This window comes from Pleurodeles waltl, chromosome 8 (assembly GCF_031143425.1).
Source record: "Pleurodeles waltl isolate 20211129_DDA chromosome 8, aPleWal1.hap1.20221129, whole genome shotgun sequence".
Lineage (NCBI taxonomy): Eukaryota > Metazoa > Chordata > Amphibia > Caudata > Salamandridae > Pleurodeles > Pleurodeles waltl.
Genome location: NC_090447.1, coordinates 400,948,738 through 400,969,918, shown reverse-complemented (window position 1 = coordinate 400,969,918; position 21,181 = coordinate 400,948,738). Strand labels below are relative to the sequence as shown.

The 21,181-nt window shown below is 42.6% G+C and overlaps 1 protein-coding gene across 3 annotated transcripts in view; it reads right to left on the bottom strand.

Annotated features, from left to right (window-relative positions):
- VWA3B (von Willebrand factor A domain containing 3B) overlaps positions 1 to 21,181 on the bottom strand; it is an 829,217-nt gene that overhangs the window by 302,886 nt on the left and 505,150 nt on the right. For all 3 annotated transcript variants that reach the window (XM_069204269.1, XM_069204271.1, XM_069204270.1), the window contains one exon: positions 5,657 to 5,777. In XM_069204269.1, coding sequence (XP_069060370.1) covers positions 5,657 to 5,777 — 121 coding nt within the window. The remainder of the gene's footprint in view (positions 1 to 5,656; positions 5,778 to 21,181) is intronic.

The following is a 21,181-nucleotide window of genomic DNA, read 5'->3' as shown; positions in this document are numbered from 1 at the left end:
AGTCAGCTACCATTCCTCCATGTTCTACACATGTCCTGTGTGATGCCCTTATTCTTGGGATTAATTGGTGATACTCCCCACACGAAATCTTGTTTCTCGTCAGAATCACTTCTCAAGTCAACCCCAACTTATGGGCATATCAGGGAGCCATTGAGTATTGGTGTCTAATGGGTTATTCTTTAATTGAGTCAAACGTTCATGTAAAGAAATGACAACATTTGCGCGCTTTGGCTTCCATCATTAGATCCCTCGTGTGGAATACAATATTTATCACACCCTAATAAATCCAATACCATGGCATTTGGAATATACTGGTTTCAATTAATAAAACCTCGTGTGAGGTGTGCCGAAAAATAGGTGATAATAGACAGGTTTTGTGATTACTGCACCAAAAGCTGCATGTCCCAGTATTCACCAGGCTCTTTTCGCCAGTAAATTCTGGAATGGTCTGAGTTGCCAACAAGTATTCTGCGGGAAGGGTGGTGCTTGGAGGGTGTTATGTTTAACATGCACTCTGTATTTACTGGGCATGGTAAAAATCAGAAACTAGAAAATGGAAACCTGAAAATCGAGCCTTCCGCATTATAAATGTTTATTGAATAGATGATCTGCCAGTAGGCCATGGTTATCTTAACATGTAGGACGTTTTCATTGGTGTCAGTAGTTTTTCTGCTTTGATACAATCAAATCTTCAGGAAAGCCTTTATACCACTCTTGGGTCTTCCTCTTGGGCATTTGGAAGCTACATTGTCATAGACGTGGATCCCCTTCAATGAAGAAGTATCCAAGATCCAGGTGTCTTGAAACATGCACCCCTCAAACTCGCAGATGAACTTTACACACTCAAGGTTTGTTGATGTTGTTCGCTGTCCAGTAATATTCAATGTAATCAGCTCGCATTTTCCTCTAGTTAAAGATGGGGAAATTACATGTCCCTTACTCCCATGAATGTATTGTAACAGAGTTGAAAGTTCCTTCCAACAGTCAATCTAGTCTTGCAAAGGGACTTGTTATCTAGCTAGGCCTTAAAGACTCTGCATCATTTCCATACGGTACATTAGGCACGTTAACTCACTGCTATACCATGGGATAGCTAACTGTGACTTCCACATTGGTAGGGCACTGCATCATTTCCATACGGTACATTAGACACATTGCATCACTGGTATAACATGAGATGACTACGCATGACTTCCAAATCAGTATCAGTTTCACCTCTACCATCTATAATGCTTTACGCCTCCACATGAAACCATCCTTTCTCCCGATAAAGTCATTTCTTGTTGACAGAGACTGTACATAAGGCCCCTCCCTGTAGAGTACTCAACTCACTAGGTCGCCTAATCGTACCAAAGGGTCTAAATTGATTGTAAGGTCATAATGAGATCTGCAAAAACTATCCTCATCTATGAGGTGCCTAAGCATACAGGCTAGTTACCTATATTGTAGTCAGGCACCCCCTGGAAGAAAGGCTCTAAATCCAATCCCAAATGGCCTCTCACTGGGCCAACGCTTCTTAGTTCTATTGCAATGTAAACCACTTTATTTCAACAGCATGCCCTGGTTTGTTACTTAGATGGACCCTATCAATCTTCATAATATCATCTTCAATATCATGAAGTCAATTACATAAACACTGTATACAGGGTGACACTTTATTTTTCAGTGATTCGGCAAATTCACTTAACCTATCAAAAAGACTTGAGAAAGCAATCTATTACTTACCGCTCCAAGTAATGCAAGGTTGATGGACAAAAAGGAGTAGCTTTTGCTAGGTCCTATATTGCTCACCTTGCTAGCGCTTGGACTGTGCCTTTAAAACTGAAGTGATCCCTAACACCGTCTCATTGATCTACTCCTTTTATACATTTTAAAACGCTGAGAGTTATAGAATGCCTCTTCACCTCTGCTTGCAGCCACTTGTTACTAGTAGACATATCTGATTCTAGACAGTCTTCCTACCACCTCCATGGATGACAGGCATCCAACCTTAAAGATTATGTCACTTTACTAATGCATTAGGGTCTATCTTTTCTCTCCAACCAGTTCACTCACCAGTAAAAATTGGTAAATCACCTCCCCAATTAGACATGATAACATTCCCAGCAAGTTCCTTTGCAGCAAGCCTAGAAACAGGTGGCTTGACAGCTGGGATAGATTTGGAATTAAAGGTGAGTTCAGTCTTTCCAGTGCACATATGGTAGCCTTCAGAACAGCAAATGTCCACACCCATAATAGAAGCTGTAGAAGGTTTTGGACATTTAGGGGTTATTAAGAGTTTGGCGGACGGAAAAGGCAGGCTGCCAAACTCCCACGTTCAGGTTACCGCCAGTACAGTCCCCTTCCTGCAGGCCCCATTACGAGTTTCCCGCTGGGTCAGTGGGCAGAAAAAGAGTGTCATAATGACCAGCTTAGTGTGTATAGTTCTTGATATTTTATAAGAAAACCTCAATTTTGCTTAGTGGAGGTATTGGGTCACATTCTGACAAGGGTGACTCAGAAGTAGTAGTAGCAGTTTGGCAGTGATCCTTCTAATCCTTCAGCTGATCTTTTCACCTTAACTAAAAGTGATTCAGTTTCCTGAATAAGTGCAGTGACATCTTCACCAGCACCGTATACCTTTTGCTGATAGTTTGAAGCTGTCTTGTGATGTTAGGTGATAGTTCAATTTTCACTCCCCCAAAGTCAACCTTCTTCACTTAAGGGATTAGGTACCACCCTACCAAACAGGTCTAAAGATTCCTTTTGGTGAGCTTGATGGACCATAAGGACCAGCTGGCCAGAGGAACATCTGATTGGGTTGAAATGTACAGGTGCGAGTCAACGCCTCTGGCACAGCAGGATGCCCACCACCTTTAGCTTTTAGGACCGAAAACAGTAATTGTGTAGAAACACTCACCATAGATAAACTGTGAGTTATGGAAAGTTCAGTTAAAAGAGAAATGGTCCCGCCTGGCTCCCTTTAGTCTCTGATAGGCTTCAGATAAGCCTGTACTTGTCCCAAACTGAGCCTGTGGTATAATCATGCTGAGACTGGCTTGGGACAATGATGTGGCACTCGCCACGCTCACAGATGGGTCAGAAGTCCAGGGAGACTGCCACAAGTCTGGGTCCTAGTGGTTGCTGGTAGTGTGAGGCAGAGGTGGAAGTGGGAGAATAAGGTGCATCTTATCTTAGCACAGCAATGAAGTCCTCTCCCTGATCCAACTTGGTAAGGGGAAAGGTGTAGGAGGACTCCTTCCAATCGAGATCTGTAGCCCCAGGGACAGCAAATACCAGACGGGCAAAGCAGGGAGTTGAGAGGATATATTTTAGTAGCTGCCAAAAGGTATGTAGGAAAAGGGCATAAATTATTTCAACACGAAGTAAGGGCCATATGTACAAACACATTTTCCCCATTGACACAGAATGGGGAAAACCCTTTGATACATCTGGCCCTAAGTTCCTTATTTAAACTGATCCATATACAAAAACCCCATCACTTACACCTATAAGTTAAATGTGAAGTTTAATCATCATCTCTGTGACTGTGTTATTCTTGAAACAAAGATATGAATGTAAAGATGAATCTTTCTATCAAGGTAGGCAAGGTATACACTATGTTTACGTTTCTGGGCTACTGACGCCATGTTGTATTGCAGTCTATCACTCACTGGGAAACAGTGAACTCCTCGCTAGGCATTCGAGATGTGACCCTGTTTTTTCAGATTTTATGTGACTCACGAGTTAGACTTCTTGCCACTGTACTGGTACTTGGACTGACTCAATGGCATGCTATATTGCGGCCTGTACAATATAGCTTAGCTTTTTAGTTTTTTGTCCCAGGAGTACTGTTACTGGTCGCTTCAATTCATATTTCGGCACCCAACTGAATTGTGTTTTACTGACGGTCACTTTCTAGGACGAAACCGGTGTTTTCTACTTTTTCTAAACACTGACCTAATCAAATCACCCAGTGTAACAGTAAGTATAGGATTTCACCTCCAAATTTTTACGAAAACAATGTTGATGTCAACATTGAGGAAAATACACAAGTTCACCACCACATTTTTAATGGGAACCTTAGATGTGAAAATGTTTGCAGACGGTCAAAGATCAATGAACAAACAGTTTAATTATAGGATATATAGGGATCAGGAAATGGGTCTAGTTGTTATTGTCCTGCAGCTTATATATTTGGCACTTTCCCATGCTTCCAAGTCAAACGGACCCTCTAAAAAGTAAGGAATTGTTTCCTTCCATCATTGATGCTTATGTGTACTGGAACGTCATTGTCATTGAAATGAAATATCACAGGAGCTCACGAATGAGCAATGTAGATATGAAACAATAGAGGATGTGTTCCACATGTTAAAATTGCTCGATTTGCATTCATGAACATAGAAAGGAAAATTAACAGGTCCAAAAGAATTGTATGTACTTAAAACCACCAAGTAGCTAAGGCTGAATAGCAATTTATACACCATCAATGCCTGGAGTCATTACCGGCAATTAGGCGACCGCCTGGAATTAAAGGCCCCTATTATTTTCAATGGTGCCCATCATTTACATGTGGCCTCAGACCTCAATTGTATATTGTTAAATGCTAATATCTGTTATTATATTATGCATTTAACTATATGAATTTATTTATATTGATAAAGAGCCCAAATGCCCCAAAGTACATCCTGGCGTTAATGGGGTGGGGGCAATAAAGCAACAGCAGTCTTTGATAGCAAGAAAGTCAGTAGAACTGACAAATTTTTATTTTTTTGCGACAGGCGAACAATTTGTGTGCTCTGTCTGGGGAAGGCGTGAGATGAGCCCAGTAAAATGGACATGCTGTCTCTGACAAGTTCTTGTGTTGATAGCATAGATCCTCTTCCACGTAAGTGTAGGAGAGCTTCACAGGACCCCTCTCCATTTTCACCACTCAAAATGGAAATCTGCTATATCTGCACTAAGAGAGGGCCAAGGCAAATCCACAGGGAGTGGCGAAGATTGATGGTGCAACAGAAACGTCCATTTCACAATTGTCACACTTTTCTTTCTCATCTTACTCACATCCTACACATCTTTCTCCTTGCCTTGCACTTCCTATTACATGCCCCCCCTCACTGCCTCATAATTCCTCTATCCCCCACTCTTGCATTCCACCCAAGTCGACCCCATACCCCAGGTCATCATAACTGCTCAGAAGCCCTACACACACATTTCTTCTTCCAGGCAGTTCTCTTTAAGCCGAATAGCGTTCTTAAAAGGCCCATATTTATACTTTTTTAGCGCCGCATTTGCACCACTTTTTGACGCAAAAACGGCGCAAACTTGCAAAATAGAATTGTATTTTGCAAGTTTACGCCGCTTTTGCGTAAAAAAATGACGCAAGTGCGGTGCTAAAAAAGTATAAATGTGGGCCTTACTGTCATCCTCTTTCTAGTTTTCCCCTCCACCCTAACCCTTCCCTGCTTTGTTTACCACTAGCAATTAGGAGAGATGGATCAGTTGAACAGCACTGCATTGTAGCCATGTTTCCCAAAATACATAGGTTCTACTAAACAAATTCTAATGCTACACACTTTAGATATGTATACCAACAGAAAAACTACAAATCAGATGTTTGGAACAAATATTGGTAGGCATGTAGTTAAGAAATAAAATACAAGTAATATAATATTACCTAGATAATAAAAGCCGTCAAGCTCAGATCTTGCAATCACTCTTTGGCCCTTTAGAGTATCTACTACATTTCGTCCTTCCTTTTCCTTCATTGTCACTTTTGGGCTTGCCTCAATTAAACTCTAGAAGTGAATATGAACACACAATATCAATTTAATGCTTAACATACATATACAGTAACAAAAAAGAACTTCATTTCAGTACAGATGCCATAAAATGATATAATAAATAACACCATCTAAACCCTTAATAAATGCATTCAGGCTAATTAGAGCAGGAAATAATTTAACAAACTGTCTCATACAACCGGGATTCTTCAGAGGCACAACTTGTATGGAAACCCTGGAGGGGAAAAAACTGCTTTGCAAGTTGTGAACTTTTCAGCATAGTTCTTTACAGGCGCTTGGGATAGCGGTTCCACGGTATGCAATCTTTCATCCACACAGAATCCTGACATGCCCCGTCCTGTATATCAGATTCCAGACAAAACAACATAACATTGCACAGATATATACACATCATTTCTAGGATACTATTTTGTCATGCTATCTGCTCAGTGCACTAAACATATATTGAAAATGGCTGCCTTTAAAAGAAAGATACAATGTCAACAGTAAGTTATCTGATGTGCACCCCCACTAAAAGTCTGCACCCAAGCACCCAAAGAAACAGCTCCTCTTTCATCAAGTACTGGAAAGTAGGTGCTTTAATAGACCCATTCCTTGTGAGCATGCTACATATTAATCCACATTTCACCACAGAGCATCTACCAAGAACAAGCATTGGCAAAGCCATTAGGTCCCACCTATGCAAGCGCTATTGGCTTGCCTATGTGTTTTAGCCATGTTCGCCAGCGTGGCTGCTGTTTAGCATGGCTAAAAGTTAGTGGCATAGAGAAATCTGGTGTGTCATAGAGTGGAATGGCGAAGAGTGTTGTAGAGTGGAGTGGCAGAGAGTGTTGTGTATTGGAGTGGCATAGTGTGGAGTCCCATAGAGTGGCATACACTGGAGTGTCATAGAGCAGAGTGGACTGGTATAGAGTGCGTTGGCATAGAGTGTTGCAGAGTATAGTGGCATAGAGTGCAGTGGTTTTCAATTCAGTGGCGTACAATGCAGTGTCGTAGAATGCAGTGACATAGATTAGAGTGGTGCATAGTAGAGTACAGTGGTGCAGATTGGAGTGGTGCAGAGTGGATAGGTGCAGAGTAGAGTGGTGCATTGTAGAATGGTGAAGAGTAGAGTGGCAGAAAGTAGAGTAGAGTGGTGTAGAGTGGAGTGGCGTAGAGTTGAGTGATGCAGAGGGCAGTGGCACAGAGTAGAGCTGATTGACATAGAGTGGAGGCTTAGAGTGCAGAGTAGAGACGAGTGACATACAGTGCAGTGGCACAGAGTGGTGCAGAGTAGGGTAGCATGGAGTGATTCAGAGTAGAGTGTCATAGAGCGCAGTGGTGGACAGTGGAGTAGTGCAGAGTAGAGTGGCATGGTGTTCAGTGGTGGAGAGTGCACTGTTGCAGAGTAGTGTCAGAGTGCAGTGGTGAAGAGTGGAGTAGAATAGCTTAGAGAGCAGTGGCGCAGAGTACAGTGATGCATAGTAGAGTGCAGTGACAGAGTGCAATGACATAGACTGTAGTTGTGTAGAGTGCATTGGCGTAAAGTGCAGTGTTTAAGAGTAAAATGGCATAAGTGCAGTGGCAAAGAGTGGAGTGATGCAGAGTTGAGTGGTGCAGGGTAGAGTGCAGTTGCATGTAGTGTGATAGAGAGTAATGGCGTAGAGCAGTGGTTCTCAACCTTTTGACTCCTGTGGCAGTCACTCAATCATTACTGGAATAAAAGGACCCCTAGTGAATCACTATTGGAATACGGGGACCCCCCAACTGAGTCATTACTTAAAGCAGAAGACCCCCGCCTAAGCATTTCGGATGAACTGAACTGCAAAACGATACACAAAAAATACAGAAACAAGCATTTTCCAAACAAATACACAAGATATTTAATCATTTATTTAATTCACAAACAAATAAATAAAATGATTAAACATTTTAATGGGAAAGTTGGACCTTTAATAAATTTAGTTGTAATTGAGGCCTCTAGCCGTCCATACTACATTTTGTTTGTTGCATTTGCACTGCTTCCACGACTCAAAATGAGGACACCAACTTATTTCTTAGCCTCCAATTTTAAATGCCTTCAAATTTATAGAACATTTTAAAATGTTCAGGTTTACAAATTTTTATTTTAAATACCCTTTCTTAATCTGTTAACATTGTTTAATTTTCTAAGCAGTTGCGACACCCTGAGTAGGCTTTGCGGACCCCATGCTTCCCAGACCACAGGTTGGGAACCACTGGCATAGTGTATAGTAGTGTAGAGTGCAGTGGCATAGAGTGCAGTGGTGCAGAGTAGATTTCAGTGGCATAAAGTGGATTGGCGACGAGTGCAGGGGAATAGAGTTGAGTGTTACAGACTAAATTTCATTGGCATAAGGGTGTATCGGTATAGAGTGCAGTGGCGTAGAGTGCAGTGTTTCGGAGTGGTGTAGAGTACAGTGAAGTTGTGCAGTGTAGATTGGTGTGGCCTAGACTGGAGTGCTGTAGAGTGCAGTGGTGAAGAGTGCAGTGGTGTAGATTAGAGCAGCGAAGACTCCACTGGCATAGAATAGAGTAGTACATAGAGTAGAGAGGCTTAGCATGAAGTGGCGTAGAATGCAGTGACGTAGAGTGGAGTCGTGCAGAGTGCAGTGGCGTGGAGTAGTAGGAGCAGTGCAGAGTACAGTGCAGTGGTGTGGAGTGGTGCAGAGTAGTCTGAAGAATTCATAGTGTGGCAGAACATTGCCATTTCAGACAACACATTTTCAATTGAAATTACTATTATGTTTACACAGACATACAGTTTTACTACAAAAACTATACAGTGCACAGACAAAAGTGTGTGGAAATTGCATCACCTATTTTAATGATTTGTTTTGATCATTTTAAAGCATTTGTTTTCAACACACTTCAGAAATAACAAAAAAATGTGCTTAATTTGTGTGTTCATAATTTTGATACATTCTGAAATACACAGTTCGTTGAAACGTTGTCCAGTGCTAGAACAAAACTCTTTCCTAACCCCAGTATCCAGCAAGATTGTAACATAAATCCTCTCACTCTGAAGTCAGAGAAAGAAAAGTAAACAAACACCCTTGGAAGACAGAGCCTAACATTTCATCTAGGTCTTCATCTAGGTCTTTGAATGCACAGCAAATGTGATGAAACTAGAACAAGATTTAAAGGCCCTTTAACAGAAAGCAAGTTTGTGGAAGGATACATAAGACATGGTTTCGTCAACGGGATGGATTAACTGAACCTGGAGTGCCTAAAGCAAATAAAGTCAGCAAATGGAATGCCAGAAATTGTGAGTTACAAACCACAAAGCCAATGTTAATCAACGAGCAGAATGCACTCCTAGGTCAACTTTCTAAAAATCCTCATGATATCTTTAGCAAACCAGACAGCTGTGCTGTCTGGTAGGCTGCGACCTAAAAACATAGTGACTCATATATGTATGACACACCATTTTATGGGACAAACTCAATAAAGTCCATACCACCTTCTCTCCCCTTCTGAGATTTCATCTTGTTACCACATTAGAAGTGCCCCACAGTGCTGAAACAGTCTAAGCATTTACAATCTATTAAATTAAAACATATTTACTGAATAAGTTATGTTTCTTTATTCAGAAGAGAGAATAATGGTTGGTTAAAAGACACTATTGAAATTCCACGAAAAAACCTGTGGTTGAAGAGGCATTATGACTATGGAGCAAAACCTAAAAGCTACAGCGATGTGTCATGTATGGTGAGCAGTGTAGCCCATAAATCCCAGAAACGATGCTCATGACTTCACACATGATGTCACAAATGACATCATCAATGGTACCACTGGTGATATCATAGATCATATACCAATTGACATTAATAATGTTGCTATAAGGGCTTGGGCAAGGTGCCACAAACCCAACTGTCCCTGGAAAACACTATGCACAATGTTCTCCATTAGAAAATGTCTCGGTGCAGAGTACAGGGCCTTCAGTAATAGCCTAACCTCGTCCACTGTTAAATTTCGCAAACATGTGCACAGTTTTAAAGACCAAATGTCATTAATGCAAGCTGCGTTTGCAGTTCATTGTATTTCCCTGAATAGTTTCCCCACTAGAAAAGGCTTTGCATTAAAGAAACATACATAACATTTTGAAGATCTCACACAGCAATGCATAACCTGCTTTAGTAGCAGACAATCCACTTTCCTGCAACCCCACTTTGGCCCCCATAATATGCTGCATGGTAATGGTGGGGTAGTAAATCTGCACAAATACAAACTGGTTTCATGTGGTAATGCCAGCCAGTACCATGCAGTTAAGTGTTTATATCTGTGGAATAGTCACTAATTTCACTAATCGTGTGGACCTTTGTTAGACCTGACAGCCTTAGGGTGGTCTCCATTTTGCCTTTCTTCTCCACTTTGCTGACCTACTTTTTGCTGGTATTAGGACTCTGTGCATTTTACCACTGCTAACCAATGCTAAAGTTCTTGTGCTCTCTTCCCTAAACATGATTATATTAGCTTATCCCCAATTAGCATATACAATTTGCTTATAAGTCCCTAAGTGGTTCTGTGTGAGCCCAGGGCCTGTAGATTAAGTACTACTAGCGGGCCTGTAGAACTGATTTTGCCACCCACTTAAGTAGTCCCTTGACCCTGTCACAGGGTGCGACTGCAGAGCCTTTGTGTGCAGCTGCAATGTCGTCCTGGAAAATAACCATTTTGCCGGGCCCCAATCTTCCCTTTTTTTTTACGTATGTCACCACTAAGGTAGGGCCTGGAGGGCAGGGTGTAAGGTATTTAAAAGGAAGGAGATGTACTTTTATATTTTACATGTCCTGGTAGACAAAAATACCCAAAGTAGTTTTTCACTATTGCAAGGCCTATCTCTCCCATAGGATAACACTGTGATTACCTTATAACATTCTATAAGTGTAATTCCCAATTTGTGAAGAGAGAGACTTTTAAGTTTGGTGTCTCTGGAACTACAATTTAAAATCCAAGCTTATTGTGAACTTGGATTTTAAATTGCAATCCTGCATTTGCCACTTTTCAAAAATTGACTTTTTTTATTTTAGCCATTTGGTGCCTACTGCCTGTCTCTGATCACCTTTCTGGGGTGGGTGATAGCTAGGCTTTGTATATTCCCCCTAAACACCCACACACAATGGGAGCTTAGGTGTGACTTGATTATCCATCCTGGCAGGATGGGAAGGAGAAACTGGACCCAGCCTCACTTACAAAAGGTTGTTTCCTGCCCCCACACAAAGGGCTGCATATCCCCTGTAGAGAGTCTGTCGGCAAGGCAGGGCCTCTGTGCACTTCAAAGGCCTGCCTTTGAACTCTCTCCCACTTCAAAGGCACCACTGGTATGAGAGCTGGACCTCAGATACTGCCACTTCAATGCACTTCTGGGCCTGTGGATACTCTGCCAGGAAGGACTGCTGCACTGCTGAAGGATTGCCACCCTGCAGGGCTGCATTCAGCTTTTCTGTGCCGACCTGCTGCCCTCTGCCTGGAAGAGAAGGACTGACCCTGCATCACTTAAACCCAGAACCCAGAGTGACTCCAAGGGCTAGCTGGCTGGCCCCCTGCTCTAAAGTCTCATGGACAGAAAAGACGTCCAACCACCCTACTTCTACACCTGGACTCTGCCATCTGTGCATCTACCCTGACCAAGTGGTGCCACCCCAGTCTTGGACCCTTGGAAGTGGACTAAAGGTGTCTTCTCAATGGAACAGGCTCATCCTCTGCTGAGCAACACATCCTGAGCAGAACCAGCGCATCTCCTTTGCTGAGCGGCACATCCTCAAGCAGAACCGGCGCATTGCTGCTGTTGCATGGATTGGGCCTGTTGCAAAAGACTTGCATCGCTGCTGCATCCCCCATCTTGGGTTCGACTCATCGCCTTCGGAACCGCCATTGCACAATGCTTTTCCCGACACGAGCTCCTTGCATCTCCAGTCGACAGCAGCCTCAACGTCGCTACCAAAACTCCACATTGCAGCTGCACTGCTCATCAGAACCAACGCATCACCTTGATAGTGCAATGCATCCTCAGCACCCTCCTTTGCATTGCAAGCCTCATTGACAGAATACTCAGCGTCAATGCAACAGAACCTTGCACCGCAACCTCATCACATCTTGGAACCGCCGCATCGCCTTGGCAGCATGACACATCTTTGATGCAGATCCACAGAACGCTCTCCAACAAGGATTTAAGGTACTTTGGTTTAAAGTGTCTAACTGGGTCCCTGTAGCTGGCCGCCTCTCCATTGACTTTGTCCTGGTCCGGTGCAATCAGATATCCCCAATAGCGCTTCTCGCTTCTTGGTGCTATTTTTACTTAAAGCTTTAAAATTCAATATCTCCAGTTCTACTTATTGGATATTTGTTGTTTTGGTCTTGTTTTATTTATTAAATTCAGATCTATATTCTAAGCTGGTGTGGAATTTTTTTGTGTAGTATTTTCTCTGTTTTACTGCTTGAGGTGTTGCACAAATACTTTACACATTGCTTCTAAGTTAAGCCTGATTACTCTGCGCCAAGATACCAGAGGGTGAGCTCAGGTTAATTTAAGGTTTGTTTGTGCCTTACCCTAACTAGGATTGTGGTTGCTGCTTGGCCCGGGCTTACAACCCAGTCAAGCAAAAACCCTAATCTAACAACAAATTTTAATCAGCAAAACTCCACAAAGCATTCCCTTTTCTCTGGGGAATAGGACTCACATTTACCACCTTCTCTTAGCAGGTGGTCAATATGAGTGGGGCCTTTTGGGGGGGTAGGGGTCATGGTGAGGACAGTTCAGGTTTAAGGGAGCCTGTAGTCTGTCAGGATGGAGCCACTGATGAGAGTTGGGAGAGACTGGAGCATGGGTTCCTGGTGCAGGGCAGCCCGTTCTCAAATTGATTTTAGAGATTAGATTACTTATTTATTGGATTGTTTAATTTTTTGCTGTTTGCGCAGGCAGTAATTCAAAGTTGCAGATACAATAGTCCACTCATGAGTAGAGTGGAAGTACAACTCATAACTGGGACTTGGGACACTATAAACTGGCAGTGAAATGCTGCTGTGGGGGGTTAAGCCTTCTTGTTCCATGGACAAAATTAATATTCAGACTTGTTGTCTCTGAGTCCCAAACAGGCCGTCCGTTCATAGAAGCTCCACACCTCTGAAAATCCTAATCCACCAGACCAAAAACATTCTGACAGCAACGTGGTGGAGTTGGTAGATATTGCATCATCCCCAAACCCTAAAGGTGTAATGCATTTTGAGGTTTTTCTAACAGTTCACTAAATACAATACAAAGACAGAAGTTCATAAAGTGTGCAAAAATATCCTTTCTGCCACATCACCTAACATGTTGCATCCGACGTGGCACCCACATGCTTATGGAGAGCACAAAAATAAAATTGCTAAGAAAACATATGCAGTTGTAGCAGAAAGGTCTCCTTAGCTACCTTGCAGGCGATTGTGGAGGTTGCAGGGAGCCTCACAATGTAGAACAGAGACCAACAATCTCTCTCCAACAATTTGTACTTAAGTCATTTGATGTGAAGTAGGCACCATCTGATAGAGAGTGTAATGGCAACTGTTCCTTCACTGTGATAAAGGAGCAGTTTAGAAACAGCAAACCCCGTTTTTTTCATTTTTCTGACAGTTGTTTCTATTTGCCATATTTTTTATTTGTCAATTCCTGTATGTTCCTTATTTTGAGGTTTAACAAAAAATTATGAAAAATTACAATAAATCAAAAACCTAAAAACAAAATCTTATCAGAGCTGCCTCGAGCTGCAACAAGAGTAGGCAACATCCTCACCACCAACATCAATACACAAAGTGCATAGTTTGTGTATGCATTTATAGGACAATGAGAAATATTATGTGCATGTTGTGAACATTGGCCGTTAAAGTTTACATAACTAAATGCATTTTGATAAAACTTACTACCATTAGAGCATTTCTACATAGCATAAGACCTGAGACCGGCCCATGTATGCCCAACACTTACTGAACTTGGCTGCAGGCTATGGTTGCAGATGGCCTGCAGTCTCATCCTATGCTTACTCTCTTTGGCTGCAGAGCCCACTGTGCATGACCTTCCCTCACAGAGTCTATTATATATGGCATTCGGATGTTCAAATTCAAGGGATGGCCAGTGACTATTCACTGCAGATACTCCCCGTGGCTGCAGTGGGCACTGCACTTGAACTTTGGTTGGGTGTAGCAGCCTTTGATGTAGACAGTGGCCTTCAATCATGCCCTCACCCAGGCTATGTACCCCAGGAGCATATTGCGCAAATACATTGACTATGCACAGTAAACTCTTGACACAGGGCAAAGGCTGTAACTACACTCCCATCTATTCCCATGGCCGCAGAGTCAACTGTGCAGCTTTGGATGGAGCCCTGGTCTTTAACCATGCCGTGCCCTAGCCCAAGTGTACTTGAGATTTGCCCATGTATTTGTATTTACCCATGCACAGCAAATGGTGGCCAAAGTGCAAGGTCTGTGGTCAATCCCTGCAGCCACTACCCTTTGCAATAGACCCCATAACGATCTCTAGTCAAAAACACTAACTGCAAGCCTCCTAGATGTAAATATTTCTTGAGAATTTATTGTTTTTCAGTTCTATCTTTTAAAAATGTTGAAGTTTTGTTGAATATACTTGAGAATTGGTCGGGAGTTCTCAAACCTAGCATACTGATTTATACATTTTTCTGTCAAATACAGGGGCATTTTTCACTCTTCTACGGTCTCCACTGATCAACCTTGGGCGTGACTTGCCCTAAACACCACCATTCATGATTTGTGCTCAAACCACTTGCAACATATCATGTTGTCTGAAAATGTTTTCAATCAAAGGCTGCCAATCAGATTTAGGTGGTTCTCAGATCAATGAAACAACTGCATGCAAGCATAATGGAAAAACAGCTGTTTTAGCCGTGATTCAGACCCTTTTACCATGTTCATGTCAGGAATCTCATTTTCCTTTAAGAAGTCGTTCCATCTATGTCTAGACATCCGAAAAATCAGATCTAGTCATTGGTGGCTCTGAACTACAGTTGGCATCAGTTGGCGCAGACAGCAACAAATCTGAAGAGGGCTGTTTCCATTGTGTCCTTACTAGTGCTGAAAGAAGAAAGGCAATGGGGTTGACTCAAGCTGGAACCGAAGCCACTGGGGTTACATGGAGTCCACCCTGAGATGACTTCGACATAGTTACCACAGTGGCTCAAAAGGGCGCATGTAAAGAGTGAAGGCTTGCGTGAAGCAAAATTAGTCAGTATAGCCTGCTAGATGGATCCAGAAGAGGAGAACGCACTTTCTTATGCCAGGTTTCCTGCAATATAGGCGGGCTCTAATGAATTCAGCCATTCCTTTGACCTCGTCCTATATTTTGCCTTTCTTTTATGACCAGACGATGAAGACGTATTATATTTCCCACTTTTTTATGCAGTTCCTCCAGAGGGCGCCTTTCGATTGTGTCCTGGATGCAGAAGGGTTCCTTGACTTCCCTCTTCTAAGGGAGGGAATGCATGGTTTATTCCCCCTCTACAGAATGCCTTCGGGTGCATTTGAGTAGTCCAGCCTTCTTCCTTTGAGAACCACTCCACAGAACTAGGAATTTGTAGTCTGACCAAGCTCTGACAAAACTCTCGATTGATGATAAACCACATCCTCATAACGTCCGTCAAAGACTATGCGCTTTATGTTCAATATACGTGAAAAATCATTTTAAAATTGTACCATTTGGGCTCAACGTCCTGGAACATCCCTTTAGCGAAGGCCCCTTCAAAACAAGTTTGCTCGCTGGGTGCAGTATGCGGATGTTTATATTCACAACCATTTCAAGGGACGCTCCAGTTCCCATTTTACCCTTGGTAACAGCTAATCCAAAGAAATTACATTTTTCTAGCATAATAAGGGTGCATATGTACACTAACGGTGACTATGAACACAAATATTCTAGTTCAACATTGTATTTTGCTGTGCGTAAAGCTTCCATAAACTCATGCAACACATGCACCCTTCTCGCAAAGTCTTTAAAATATTCATCTGCCATACTAAACAAATGTATTCTAACGAATTCATGCAAATATGGGGCTTATGTGGCGGTGTACATAAGGGATTGCAAACAGGGGACAACTAGCTGCACCCCTTTCAAATAGATAAAGTACACAAATGTATCTTTGAAATGTTAAAAAGGTCTAATATAATGGAAATATAGAAATGCACCTACATATACACGCTAATTTGGGGAGACAGTACATTATTATCTAATTATGCTAATATGTAAATCTTCAGAAGCAGTGTTTGGTCATTTTTCGGTGAACCATGTTTCAAATCATTGCTTTGAAGCTAATTGTGCCACGCAGGGGAAAATGTATTTAGCACATGAAATGTGAATGATTTTTTTTATTTTCTATTAATGTGTCTCTGACTTTATCCTACTTTATCTTGCACAGTATATTTTACTTCCCTTAATTTATGCTGAGCAAATCATGGACGTCAATTCACCAAAACGCCAGGGGTGGGGTAAATGACATCGCACGACATTCCATCTTTACTTTCACTCATACCCACATGCTTACACATACACACACATTCACACATACACACACTCTCTCTCTCACATAAAAACTGGCTAACCCGCAAGCACGCATACAACATACATTTAAAAGTGTTTTTACTTACCTCTGCTAGCAAGGTGGTTCATGTTCCAGCTAACTATACTCTATGTTTTATTACACTAATAGTGACTAATATATTATTCACTATTAGTGTAATAAAAAAATTATTGAAAGCAAGGAAGTGGAGCCCCAAGCAACAACCATAAGGACGAGCTGCCCCTGTGCTCCTGGCACTGATTTTGCGAGCGCTGAGGCCAGGGGTCGAAAGGGTCAAGCTGGGGGTCGCAGCTGCGACCCCTGGTGACGCCTAAATGACGTTCCTTGTGAAAATCCTTTTCCCTCATACTTTGTGGTACGAGGTAACAATCTGCTAAATTCTGTATATTAATTGGCTAGGTGAAGGGAGATGGCCAAAGGTAAGTGTTTTGAGTGTGGGAATTCAGAGCAGGTATTTCTCAAATGCGGGTGGAAAGCACCCAGAGTAAATGCCTGTGACTCAGATGAATTTACGCATTTTCAACCATTCAAGGGACTCTAGTCAAACTCACAAATGCTATATTGCTACAACAAATGTGGGGATGCTTTTGATCCCATTTCCATGCAAGGGTAGTTTTGCTTAATAGTCTGTGATGGACTCTTTCTCTTTCTTTTGGGACAGAGCCATGACTGACTAGCACACAGTTGATCTCAATCTGAAAGGGCACATACAATCTAAAAGACAACAGGAAGGGATGCATCGGGAGAGATTACTAATTATTTACACTGAAGTATTTCCTTCAATCCCTTGTATTTTACGTGAATAACCTAAGTGGCACAGGTAAATTCAGATGTGGAGCCAAGCCTGCAGTGACAAAAACACATTGGGAAGCGGGTGTTCTCATTCATAGAAAAAAGCCTAACAGTTCAACTTGGACAGCAACAGTTGTGGGTAGTGACCTTTTCCCAACTCAGGCAACATAGTATAAAAACGTTTCATATGATGCCCCGCAAACTTCACCAGTTTATGAAATGAGCTAACACAGGAAGTACTTGCAGAACCACAGTCACCATGGGTGATGCTTCATTCACCATCCACAACACACAAAGGGGCAGATTTACTAAAAAGTGAAGCAGCGCGGTGCTGCGCCAAAATTAGCAGCATCGCACCACTTTAGAAACGCTGGGATGAGACATATTTATTAGAATATGGTGCACCCCTGCGTTTCCCCCTGCTCTGGTGCTGAATTGAGCTGCCTAGTGCCAACGCAGGCATCCTGGCACCATCGTGCAAGGATGTCTGCGTTGAGGGGTTTGATTGTTTATGCGCGGGAACGTGTCCCTTCCTGCAAATAAACAATCACCAGTGGCAAAACATCACCCAGGGTAGACAATTTCATGAGAAATAATCCTGGCAAATCCCAATCTTCCAAGAACACTTTAGAGAACATTTTATGAAAATTCAACCCTTTTCAGGCAGTGATAGTTTCCTTGGTGTTGAGTGCGCCCAGCTCCAAAATATATGAATACTGCTCTGCCATGTTCACTTGCCCATTTCCATTCTGAATCTTGAACTGGATATCCATCATCTTCATATCTAATAACTTAATGGGGCTACTTGCCACTGTATGCAAGTTTCCGAGGACAGTGAAACATTCAAAATATATTTCGGTTCCCCTCAAACATAACATCATAATGTGGATTCTGTGACACCTCTCCTATCAAGGCCACACTGGCCATACCAGGCATCAGGAATTTTCCCAGGAGGCTGGAGGGGTGGAGAGGACTTTTTGTTTGGTTACTGGAGGCCTGTTGTGCAGCAGAACTGAAATAGCGGACCTCAAGTAACAAAATCAGCAAGCCAGCCAGCATAATCACTCACTAACATTTCAAGATTTACGGGTTCAGCCAGCACTTACGTGGACTCAATGTGTTTTTTTTTTAGAGAAAAAAAATAACACCATGCGACAACCCAAGGGCGGTCATTTGTAGTAGCGTATGAAAGCGCTACCAATACCAGCCCCGGTATAATCATGTTGTGCTGCCCCTGCGCTCTCTGCCCTCAGTCTCGTTCCTCCTCCCTCACCTCGTCACAGTACCACAGCCTTCTCAGCTCTGACGAGTCCTGGCTCATGCTGGTGGTGCTCCATGCACGACAGACAGCCCGCCAGGCGCAAGCCAGCAGCTACACCCGGGCCCACCTAGAAACAGCAACCATGTTGGTGACTGTCTAATGGATCTGGTAGTTGGCTTAATTATTTGTCCTGCCGCCCTCACTCTCATCCTTCCCTCACAAGCCTGGGCTGGCCACTACCAGCCAGTACAATCAGGCAGCGCTCAACGCCAGTGACAGCTTCCAGTCATAAGTACGGTCTGGCTGCAATATGTTATGGGTTTAAAGTACCCGCTGCAAAGTTCCTTCTATATCAAGTGGTTTTCAGGTAACAATGAGTGTCAACATTGATATCTCTGGTGATCAATTTTCTTGCGGGAGAAAGATCGGAGCTTTGTCTATTGGTAGTTTGGGCTCATCTAAAGTAGCACAAAGGGTAGATATGCCTGCTGCAAAAAAGATGTACTATGCAAATCACAGACTTGTATTTCATGCGCATAGCTCAGAGAGTTACTGCTTTTGTCACAGAGATCCTTTTGCTAGTTGCAGTTCGTAATTTACAATCATAATCTAGAACAGTGAGCTAAGAAATGCCATCAAAGTGCTGCATGTAAACTGCATGGTTATGGTTCGAAAGTTACGTTTTTTCCCGGTCTTTCATTAGCCTAATTTTGCTTAAATGGGGTTATTTGGATAGATATACATTCTTAATAGTAAATCCAACCCCAGCTACTGTGTACGTTTTGAATCTTGAGTTTGTGCTTCTCCAATCCAAGCACTCATAAAAAATGCTTACCAACATGGATGATGTGAACCCTGCACCCAGTTGTCCCCTTTGTCTTGGGTAGCATTTTCTGTACCCTGATTTACAACTGTATGGTTCACTGTCTCTGTATGTATGGCGATGCAAAGTACACTGACACCCTACAATGGTATGACTGGCGCTATGAAACAAATTAAAATCATGTGAGAGAGGGGCTATGGAGAGATGAGGAGCATTGTTGGAAAGTGTGCTTTAGAAACTAATAAAAAAGAATATATATACAAAACGTGTTGTAAAAGGTAAATTTTTGCCATTTTTTCCCAAACTTTCATGGAAGATCACCCCAAAACCGCTTTGTAGCACTAAGGCACACTCACTCACTATGCACCGTATGTGGGGTGGTCTGACAAAATTCGCCACTATTGATTTGGGTTCCCAGTCTGGCCCTGCTCCCCACGAAGTGTCAGAGCAACCAATCCCTCGTTTCTTTCACATCCGTTACTTATTTCCCACCATTTTCTCTACTTGTTCAAGCAAAATGCACCTCCTTCCACACACTTGGCCAAATACATGTTTTTTTCTCATAAACAGAGCCACATCTGCTTTTTCCCACACATCCACAACTGAAATTTTTTACCTTTAGGTAAGATTCTATTAGTTATGCTGTAAATGTGATGGAATTCATTTTCTTCATGTAGTCTGCAGAGTGTGCCACTGCCAAACCTATGTCTAAATCGTTTCTCAACCCTGGTGTCTAGGACAATAATTTCTCTTGTTTACTGTGGTTTTTGGTATATCTGACAAGTTGGTTTTGCAAATCAAAAAATTACACCTAGCAGGCAGCCATCTCAATGCGGCAACATGTTTCTCCATTTCTCATGAAAAAGCTGGGCCTTTTAAAAAACCACACATAAATGTTGTGTAACAGAACGAAAGAACTGGTTAAATATTCAGAATGTTTCCATCTCCATCACACCATTCTGGTGCAGATAGGGATGGCTATCATGCACAGACGTTACTTCCGCATGTGATCATGTAGGAAGCTGGCTCTGTATATACTATATCAAAATGAGATATAGTGTGCACAGAGTCCAGGGGTTCCCCAAGAGGCTTGACGGAGGCAATAATAGCAAATACTAATGCTCTATTTGTGGTAGTGTAGTCGAGCAGTTAGGCTTATCAGAGGGAAGTGTTAAGCATTTGTTGTACACACACAAGCAATAAGTGAAAACACACACTCAATGACTTAACTCCAGACCAATAGGTTTTTATACAGAAAATATATTTTGTTAATTTATTTTTAGAACCACAAGATTCAGTTTGCAGGTAAGTACATTAAATGAAAGGTACTTTGCATAGGTAAGTTCAGTAGTTTGACTCAAATCAACAATACATACAGTTTTCTTTAAAATGGCAAAAAGCTATTTTTAAAGTGGACACAGTGCAATTGTCAACAGTTCCTGGAGAACGAAAATACAGTATAGATTTGAAGGCAAGTAATCGACTTACAGACTCAGTGTCCGGGGCATAGGTAGCCCATCTTTAGGGGTTCAAGATAACCCCAAACACCCAGCACCAGCAACATAGGGCCGGTTAGATGCAGAGGTCAAACAGAAGCCAAAATAACATGGGCGCCTAAGGAGGCAGGGGGTATTCCGGTTCCGGTCTACTTGCAGGTAAGTACCCGCATTGTCGGAAGGCAGACCAGGGGGGTTTAGAGGAGCACTCTGGCCCCAAGTAGGCACTAAACGCGCACGCTCAGCGGCACGGGGGCGGCTGGGTGCAGGGTTCAAAAGGGGCATCTGGTTCCCAATGGAACTCAAAGGGGGGACCCCGGGTGTCACTTAGGCACTGCAGGCAAGGCACGGGGGGCTTCTTGGGCAAGCCACCAACTGGACAGGGAGGAGGGCCGCCTGCTGGTCACTGTTGCACCGTTGGTCGGTCTCTCTCAAGTCTGGGG